Source organism: Gossypium arboreum, chromosome 7 (genome assembly GCF_025698485.1).
Source record: "Gossypium arboreum isolate Shixiya-1 chromosome 7, ASM2569848v2, whole genome shotgun sequence".
In the NCBI taxonomy this organism is placed as follows: domain Eukaryota; kingdom Viridiplantae; phylum Streptophyta; class Magnoliopsida; order Malvales; family Malvaceae; genus Gossypium; species Gossypium arboreum.
The window spans coordinates 35,608,141-35,617,648 of record NC_069076.1 but is presented as its reverse complement, the minus strand read 5'-3'; the positions used below and the strand labels follow the sequence as shown (position 1 = coordinate 35,617,648).

General features: G+C 37.3%; 1 protein-coding gene across 1 annotated transcript; it reads right to left on the bottom strand.

Moving 5' to 3' along the window:
• Window positions 1-241: 241 nt before the first annotated feature.
• LOC108465873 (uncharacterized) lies at window positions 242-5,991 on the bottom strand. The gene is made up of 7 exons (XM_017766262.2): window positions 5,212-5,991; window positions 4,988-5,111; window positions 4,821-4,901; window positions 4,363-4,704; window positions 3,960-4,129; window positions 3,032-3,861; window positions 242-2,286 (listed from the first exon to the last, which is right to left on the bottom strand). Exons 1-7 carry the CDS (start codon window positions 5,712-5,714, stop codon window positions 815-817), a joined length of 3,522 nt encoding a protein of 1,173 aa, XP_017621751.2. The 5' UTR covers window positions 5,715-5,991; the 3' UTR covers window positions 242-814.
• Window positions 5,992-9,508: the final 3,517 nt, after the last annotated feature.

Genomic DNA, 9,508 nt, shown 5'->3' with positions numbered 1-9,508 from the left:
AATAGCTTTGAATTAGATGATAAACTAACTACTCTTCTACTACTTTTTCTTTTTGACTCTGTTTGCTCATTGTAGATGTAATGTAACGACTGTCGGTTACAATTTCTGAAAAAAATTATGAGTATAATTTAATCAATACTCATCTCACTCACTACAATCAAAATTAATATTTCAAAACAATTGTAGCATCAATATTACATATTATAAAACCGAATTAGATTAATATATATATAAACCTAAATTAAAATAAATCTAAACGATATTTACAATTGAAAACCCAGGTATAATTTACATAATGAGAGTTAAACCTAAACTCGTAGTATCGTTTAAAACAAAATTAAATAAATAAAGAGCACAATATATAAAACAAAACAAAATAAAACAACTTATTTAAAAGGGTTCTAACAATATTTTCCTTAGCCAGTGTAGGTGTAAAATGACTTTTGCTATTACAATTTTTAACTTCAAAGCTTACTTCCACCACTAAAATACCATGTAAGATCAACAATATAATATTTTCCCCCTCTTTAATGTCCCTGAGCATGACACATGAGCACATCATTTTTCTCTTTGCCAGAAAATAAAAACAGTCACCACCATCTCACAACATTGACATCCCTTAACCTTGTTTCTTTTATTCTGTTGCACCAAAAACGAAAACAAACTAATTCATACCTCCGAATTGCTCGCGCTTATGTTCAACCACAAAGCTTCGGCCTCAAAAGGCAAGATTTCCCGTATATTTATAAATATACGTAATAATATCGGAATAATCACCATGTACCGGGAAAAGAATTTAGTCCATTACGGTAGACTACTCCAGCCTTTTTTCTGTTATACCAGTCATCTTGCAATGAGGCTTGGAAGGGAAAACAAAAACATTAGATGCAGCAATGGAGGGCTGAAATCGAGCCGAGTATCTCACAGAGGTCAAAGAGATTCTAGGCAACTGTTGCAAACCCGAGGAAAGAGGCACCACTTTGTAATTAAGCACATGCTCGGATTTTGGAAGAACAAACACCGTGTCACTGTGAGACCCAGATAACACAAAACTCTGTGAATCTGCCAATGAAAACTTAACCTCTTGAAGTAACTCAGTTTGGTTACGGATTTTAACATGGTGCATGAAGGGTTCTCCTAGGATGGCATAAGGAGGACATTCCAAAGTCACGACAACCGGTGACAGCTCTACATGTACATCAGGAAGTTCATGCTTAGTTACAACCTCAGAACCAGTCACAGTCAAACCAGATCTATCTTCAATTCCAAAATGCCTCTTCCATTTTAGATTCACCATCCCCAATCTAAGCTTTGATGAATCCAACCGAGGAATAACAGTGAAAACTTTCTTGAAATCTTCTCCTGGCACAAGAACTGCAGTGCCAAGATCTTCATCTCCTTGTTGGATGGAACATGACCTTTCAGTGCCACCATCGTCAACTTCAATAGCCATGGATAGCAGCTGCAATGTCACCTCACTGCAGTTCTTGGCACAAACAACAAGTACAGTTGATTCATGCATGGGTAGCGATGAAAACTGATTAGAATCAGGAATCGGCTTGATCTTTGAAAGCAGCAAGGAAACCCTGCGGAAGGGAAACATAAAATGTTGGCTAATTAAAACAGCATTCTTTCCTTCAATTTGCAAGGTCTTGTGAATATTGACTTTTTGTGCATTCGACTCATTGGAATTAGGGGAGTAGCCCAACGATACAAAGAGCATAATTGGTTTGGGTCGGTGCCACATGATTTCTAGTTTGCAGGACCATGATTCTCCAATGTTTAGAAACGGAACAGAAACCAACCCAAAAGATTGTTGAATTTTCATGATTTTATCAGAGGCCCGTTGAGATTCATCTTCTCCTTCTGGTCCAACAATGCCAAGAAGCTCAACATGATGAGTGTCCAATGAAAAAGGCTCAGATTCCCTAGGACTAAACAGGCCACCTCCACTCACATCCACGAGATTTATCTTCATTTCACCAGCGTATATGGCATGGTCCCTGGAGGATATGGTAACTGGTAGCAGAAATCTCTCTCCAACTAATGCAGGGCCCGAAGCACCAAGTGTGACATCCACTTGTGGGTCAGGTTCTTCAACCTGGGCAGCCTTCTGACCAGAGAATGATAGAGCAGGATCCTTGGTAGGGAAAGTTTCCACACGGTCTTCAAACTTCCAAAGAGGCAAATCATCCATCGAAGCAGGACTTTCAGCTCTGCAGCAGATTGTGAAGTGGGGACCCATTTTTGCAATAATGGATATGCATTCAAGCTTTCCACTTTGTTCTGAATAAATTAAACATTGTCTTAATGAAGAGTGGGTGGATTACAATGAAGGAAACCACGATGCTAATCATAATAAAGACTTTTCAGTAGAAGAGAATGCATGCATAAAGAAGATATCAGATCCCATATGGTTCAATCAGAGCTAGCAGGACCTTCCCTTGAAATATGACTTCAGCCTTTGAATCTCTAGCGAGAAATCAAGAATAAGCTATCCATTTAATTGAACTTCAAAGAAAGCAAAACTAAGAAACCACACAAGAAGAGAGGAAACAAACTATTGTCAACTTGATGCAACTTTTTCCCCTCATCCTGACTCCACTCCTCTCAAAAGCAGAGATAAATGCAGACACAATGAGCAGACAAATAGACCAGAACACATGATAGTGATCCTTACAGAAATTGCTATCTATGGTGCAGCACTAGTGATTTCACATGGTTTTTGGGTTGATTAAATCCTAGGCTCACTTGTCGAAAGCTAAAATGTTGCTTACACCCATTAGATAAATTATTAATTAACTTAGGTTAGGTCAAAACATGGGAGATGCAAAGCTGTAACAAACTCATTGCAATAGCAGTTAGGATAATATCAAGCAACAGCATGTAAAACTATCAGCATTACAGGAGAAAGCATTCTTCTCTTATTTGCAAATTTAAGGACTGTCTAGTTGAAATGATGTGTTGGGTCCTATGTTTTTATTAGAACTTATGATCAAAATAGTTTTGCATAAAATAAAAGACAACTTACCAGATTTGATGTCATAAGTCAGCCGCAGCCATTTGTTTGTAGTGAGTGCTAAAGAAGGGGCACTCTCCATTCGGTGATCATGTTGCTCACTCTGCACTGCTTCTAATGGATGCTTTTGGGCGTTCATGATGATAAAATTGCATTGAGATTGATTAAATTGGACTTCCAACTGATCAATCTCAATGGAAAGTGGTAACTGTGATAGAAGAGATAATGTAATCAAGGAGGAGACACCGGACTTGATTATCTGTTCATGAAAAGCCACTGAAGCAAGAAGAACTGATCTAAGTGGGCTAACAAGATCAATCTCAAGATGAAGGGTATTATCTCCGGTTACTTTGAGATCATCAACTCCATTAATGGATATTGGCCTAGCTTCTCCACTTATGAGTGCAAAAATTTCTCTGTGTATCATTTCTCTCTGTTCAAGACTTGCAGGTCCTCCTGGACCACATTTGGTTGACTGGATGCCATCGACAATAGATACTGGCAATGCAGCCATTTCAAGAGAAAACTCTACAAACTCTTTTACAGCACCTTGTTTCCTTGAGCACTCTCTCAAGTAACCCAAAACCTCCCACAACAAAGTAACCCATCCTTCTTGCCTATATAGATTTGCAACACCATCAAACTGCTGTTTTGCATTGTTAAAATCACCCAAAGAAAAATATTCTCTAGCAATCTGAAAGGCACAAAGAGAACCCATCCTCTGAACTTTAAGATTCCTATATATTTCATTAGACTTTTTGAGCAAAGCAATAATTTCAAAGGAGTCTTGAAACCTTTTTCCCTCGGCAATTGCATAACGAGTGTATTCATCATCAGTAATGCTGCATGGTCAGAAGAGAATAAAAACCCAAACATTCATTATAAGGTAAATGGTACAAAATCAAATCAGATTTCTTGTTATTAATTTTTCAAGACTTACGACTGCATAGCCGGATCATCCCCTTGCTCAAGTAGCCGAGCAAACTGACCAATATAAATTGATGGTACCACCGATTCAGCACTCCCATCATCATTCTCGCTAAAAGTTTCTGAATTTGACACTGTCAACTCCAGAGCTGATCTCTTCTCCTTCAAGTATTTAGCTGCTGACTGTTGTAACATGAATGTTATGATTCAGATAACTTAAATAATCTAAGAGAATTTTAAATGCAAGTTCAATTCCTATGGTGGCACTTGCATAAATTTTGCAAAAATCCCTGGAAAAAAAAGTTTAGGTACTCATTGACCCCATTGTTTCTAAGGGTTGGCTATAAAGCAAGGTAGCAAGACTCGCACGGAAAAGCCGTTAAAAAAGCCAACAACGATGAAATGATGGTACAGACCTGATAGTAATAAGCTGGATGGAATTCCCATTCAGTCAGAGGTTGGTCGGCAGTGCCTAATGGTAGAGAGGAAGTGCTTGGAAGAGTGGCAGAGCTTGAGTCAAGCAACTCAGCAAAAACCAAAAACTGCCTGCTGAGCCATTCCCAGTGAAGAAAAATGACATTTGGATCTCCAACAAGGCTCTTGTAGGAGACAACATGTTGGCGGAACCATGTAATTGCTTCTCTGAGCTTTCCACCATGCAACAACAAAGTGCAAATCTTGAAATGCAAGTGCTCAGCAACAATTTTGATCTCAAATAAGCGTTGTATTGGAGGCAATCTTGTTGAGGTAGCAACCATCTAAATGAATAGCATTGGCATAGATGGTAGCAGTGACAAGTAGAAGGAACTAAGTAACTAGTATTAAGTATGATAAACGGAAAGATGGTAAAGAAACAGGATAATTAGGGAAGAACCTCGCGCAGAGCATGATAGGCATCTTCATAAAACCTCAAGGCTTCAGCCCAGTCTCGCCTGAACTCTGCATACACAGCAACCTACCCATTTTGTGAACCAATGAGCCAATACATAAGGAATTAATAATATGAAAAAGTGAGGAAAACTATTCTTTTATTATTATTACTTTAAAACAGTAGCGAACTTGGAGATCGGGAGAGGAGAAATTCTTCTTTTCAATGCGAGCTTTAAACCTTCGACCTTCTTCTCTGTAAAAAGTAGTTTCTAGTTCGGCAAAACTGGCGCTCAACCTGACAGACATTACAATGTATGGGATATAGTTCATACAGCAATTAATTCAGTAAAGTAGTAATTATTGTTAGATAGAAAAGGAGGGGGAGATTTGAGTACCTTTGAAGAGAGTTATTGAGTTGAGAAAGATCGGGGTTGAAGAGGAGAAGGTACTTGGAATCGACCTCTGCTCGCTTCCGTAAGGCAAGCAGACGATCTTCACTAATGTCATCGGATTGGCCCACCACAACGAGCAGCAACAATTTGGTGTTCCTAGGACGAATAGCGGCTTTTAGGTCATCCAGATCGGAGCAGACTTGGACCCACTGGGCAGGGTCACCGGAGACATGATCCCAGGAGAAGAGTGCGGCCACCACGGCGGGGATCTTAGTGCGGTGCTTGACCAGCCAATCCCTTTTCAAAAAGCCGGCGGGGGAAGAAGAAGGGAAGGGGGGGCGATGGAGGAGATGCGAGAGCTTGGAGAAGTCGGGCAAGGCCAAGGTGTTGATAGGATGCTGCTGGGAGAGGAGGTGGGTGGTTATCGCCCCATGCTGCTCTGGGCATCCTACCAATGCTACCAGCGCCACTGGTGGACTCCTCAATTCTTCTGGGTACTCTTCCATTTACTCTCTGCACTTGGAATTTCTTGATACTTTCTTCTTTTTCTTTGTAAATTTTCTTCTACTAACAGAATAGAAGACAATGATGGATCAGTTTCTGATTTTTAGGCCTGATTTCATTATCTAATATTTGGGCTTCTCTTCCCCACTCCAAACCCCTAAAATGGCTACTGGCTGCCTGCCTACTCCAAACAATACTTTGCCTTCATTTTCAAGGGTTTCGTTTTTTCTTAGATGTTACGAAGTCACAAAAGATTCCATTAAATTTAAGAAATAATCTTTCATTTAAATTATGTTTACTTATTTCAATCAAATACTGATTAGTTTAGATTATTTTATTATTATTTGACTTATAAATTTAGCGTATAAATAGGCTCTTTTACAACCTTAGAAAATATACCCATTAGAGATTAGAACACATAACACATTTAGAGAATTTTGTGTTTACGTTTTGAGGGTTCTTTGTTTTCAGGTTTTCAGGATTTAGTTTTTATCTCCATCTTTTGTACTCTTCGTTTTTTTGCCATTATAGTAAAATTATCTTTGCCCGTGGTTTTTTATCCTCTTTGGAGGAGTTTTTCCACGTTAAATTTGTGTGTTTAATTTTTCAATTTTTTTCACTATTTTCTTTTTCGTTGCTTAATCAGGTCGATTCCTAATAAGTGGTATCAGAGCTAGTTTAATTTTCATATATCAGTCCGTTCAGATATGGCAACAATAAGGTTTGAAATTGAGAAGTTCGATGGTGAGACAAATTTCAATCTGTGGCAAGTTCGGATGATGGCAATTCTAGTTCAATCAAGCTTGAAAGAGGTTGTTATCGGGAAAAAGCTTGAGAATCTAAATAAAACAGAATGGGAAGAGCTTGATGAAAAGGCTTTGTCTGCAATCCAGTTGTGCCTCGCGAATACGGTATTGCAGGAGGTATTGATGGAGAAAACCTCATCCACCTTGTGGAAAAGGTTAGAAACTCTTTATGCGACTAAGTCTCTGGCTAATCATTTAGTGTTGAAACAAAGTCTATTTACGTTTCGCATGAACGAAGGAGAGCTTCTTAGAGATCACATCAGTCAATTTATTACTCTTTTAAATGTTGAGGTTTATATTGATGATGAAGATCAGGCTATGCTATTATTGTGCTCTTTACCCCCTTCATACAAGTCTTTCAGGGAGACCCTGATTTATGGCAGAGACAAACTCTCGTTCGAAGATGCGAAGGTTCATTTGTTGAGTAGAGACAAACTCGACAATGAGCTTCATTTGGATAGTAAGACAGATAGGCAAGCTTCCGTTTTGGCAGCATTAAAGAAACGAGATAAAAGGTGTCGTTATTGTAAAAAGTTAGGTCACGTCAAAGTAGATTGTTATAAACTGCGAAATAAAAAAAGCTGCTGAGAGTAACGAGAAAGATGTAGCTGATGCTAATTTGGCTGATGAAAATGGTGATGATTTCTTGTTAGTGTCAACAAGCGATAACACCAAGCTCACGTCCGAGTGGATCCTAGATTCAGGATGTTCTTTCCACACGTGTCCCAATAGAGAATGGTTCTCCGCATATAGTTTGATTGAAGGTGGAGTTGTGCGCTTGGGAAATGATTCATCTAGTAAGGTAATTGGTATTGGTACTGTTAAAATTAAGATGCACGATGGGACGATTAGGACACTCTCAGATGTTACGTATATATGTACCTGATTTATGAAAGAATCTCATCTCCTTAAGTATTTTAGACTTGAAAGGATGCAAAATCAACTTTAAGTCGAGCGACATTTAAGTATCTCGTGGAGCTCTCATTTTGTTAAAAGGTAAAAGAACCGGCAGTCTTTATATTCTGGAAGGTTCTTCAGTGACAGGTGAAATCGAACATCCCTCGTCCGTTACGGAGTTGAAGTCAACTTGTTTGGAGCGAAGGCAACTTAGTCATAGGAGGGAAAAAGGTATGACCGTTTCGTTGAAGATAGGTTCTATTTTGGATGTAGGTTTTAAAAAGTTAGGGCACTGTGTTCGTGAAAATCAGACCCGGGTTAGTTTCGATTTGGCAGTGTACAAGTCGAAGGCTAGAAGTCTTCCAGTTTCTAAGCACAAATTCGACTCAGCTAATTCCCTGCATAGTTCAAGATAGGCTCGTGACGGGCTTTGGCAAAGATGGCGTTATGAAAATATGAGTCAAGGTGGAGATTTGTTAAATATGACTCCTATTTTCAGTCAAATTTGAGAAATAATCTTTCAGTTAAACTCTGTTTACTTGTTTCAATCAAACACTGATTAGTTTAGATTATTTTATTATTATTTGACCTATGAATTTAGCCTATAAATAGGCTCTTTTACAACCTTAGAAAATACACCTATTAGAGATTGGAACTCATAACACATTTAGAGAATTTTGTGTTTACGTTTTGAGGGTTCTTTTTTTTAAGGTTTTCGGGATTTAGTTTTTATCTCCATCTTTTGTACTCTTCGTTCTTTTGCCATTATAGTAAAATTATCTTTGCCTGTGGTTTTTTATCCTCTTTGGAGGAGTTTTTTCACGTTAAATTTGTGTGTTCAATTTCTCAATTTTTTCCGCTATTTTCTTGTTTATTGCTTAATCGGGTTGATTCCTAACAGATCTTATTTAGAGAGGATATGCTCTATCAATGTTGTTTGTAGTTTTTATATTTAGAAGAATTGAATTTAAAACTTTAGTTAAAAAGTATGGATGTACCAATTCGATACCAATTTGATTTTCGGGTCCGAGTTATTAGGTATTACATTCATTGCTGGAAAAACTATGATCAACTACATTCAAATTATATTATTAAATGATCAATTTCAACTTCAACTATAATATCCCGAATTAAGGTCTAGTCGGAACAATAGTTTCGAGACCAGAAATTCGAAATAGAGATAATTATTTTATGATTATTTGATGATCCATGATATGATTGCATGTTTGTGTGAAATTTTCATGAAGAAATTTTATGCTTAAAGTCTCCAATTTGAAGTTAGGGACTAAATTGAATAAGTTACAAAATCTGAGTTCTAGAAGTTTTACGCATGAAATTGCTATGGATTATAAATTAGAAGGTCTTAAATAGTAATTTGACCAATTTCTATAATTTTGGACAAAAATGGACATGCATGGGTAAAAATTTAAAGTTTAGTAAAAAGGGCATTTTGGTCATTTGGTTAATAAAAGAATAAAAAGGGAAAAATAAGTCAAAATTTGCTCATCTTCTCCAAGTGCTAGCCGAATTTTGCAAGGGTTCCATAGCTAGGGTTTTCCAACTTTTCAAACTCAAAAGTAACTTCATCCTAGCCTCGTTTTTAATGTTTTTTGTATTTTTGAAATTGTTATCAACTAATTTAGCCATTTCTACCATTTATTTGAGCTAGGATTCATGTTTGGAATTTGACCCATGTGTGACATGCTTGTATTTTGATGTTTGATGAAAGAATATGCAAGTTTGATGTGAGTGTAACATCTTTTACTAAGTGATTTTTATTGAAAACACTTAAAAAGGACTTATTTGTAAAAGATGTGGAAATGAGCAGTAGAAATGTGATTTAATGAGTAATGTGGGCTGATATGAGTTAGAATATGAATCAGCTAGGCTTGGGTAACCAAGAAATGTATACATTTCATTTTACGAGACTAGGGACTAAAGTTTAAATAAATAAAAAGTTAGGGGTAAAAAGATAATTTTACCAAAGTATGAGTTATGGGTCAATTCAAACAATGTGTGTATTGAACAAGCTAAATTTGGCATTATAGATCAAGAAAAACGTGATTTGGGTCTTGATCGGAGGAAAAAAAAGG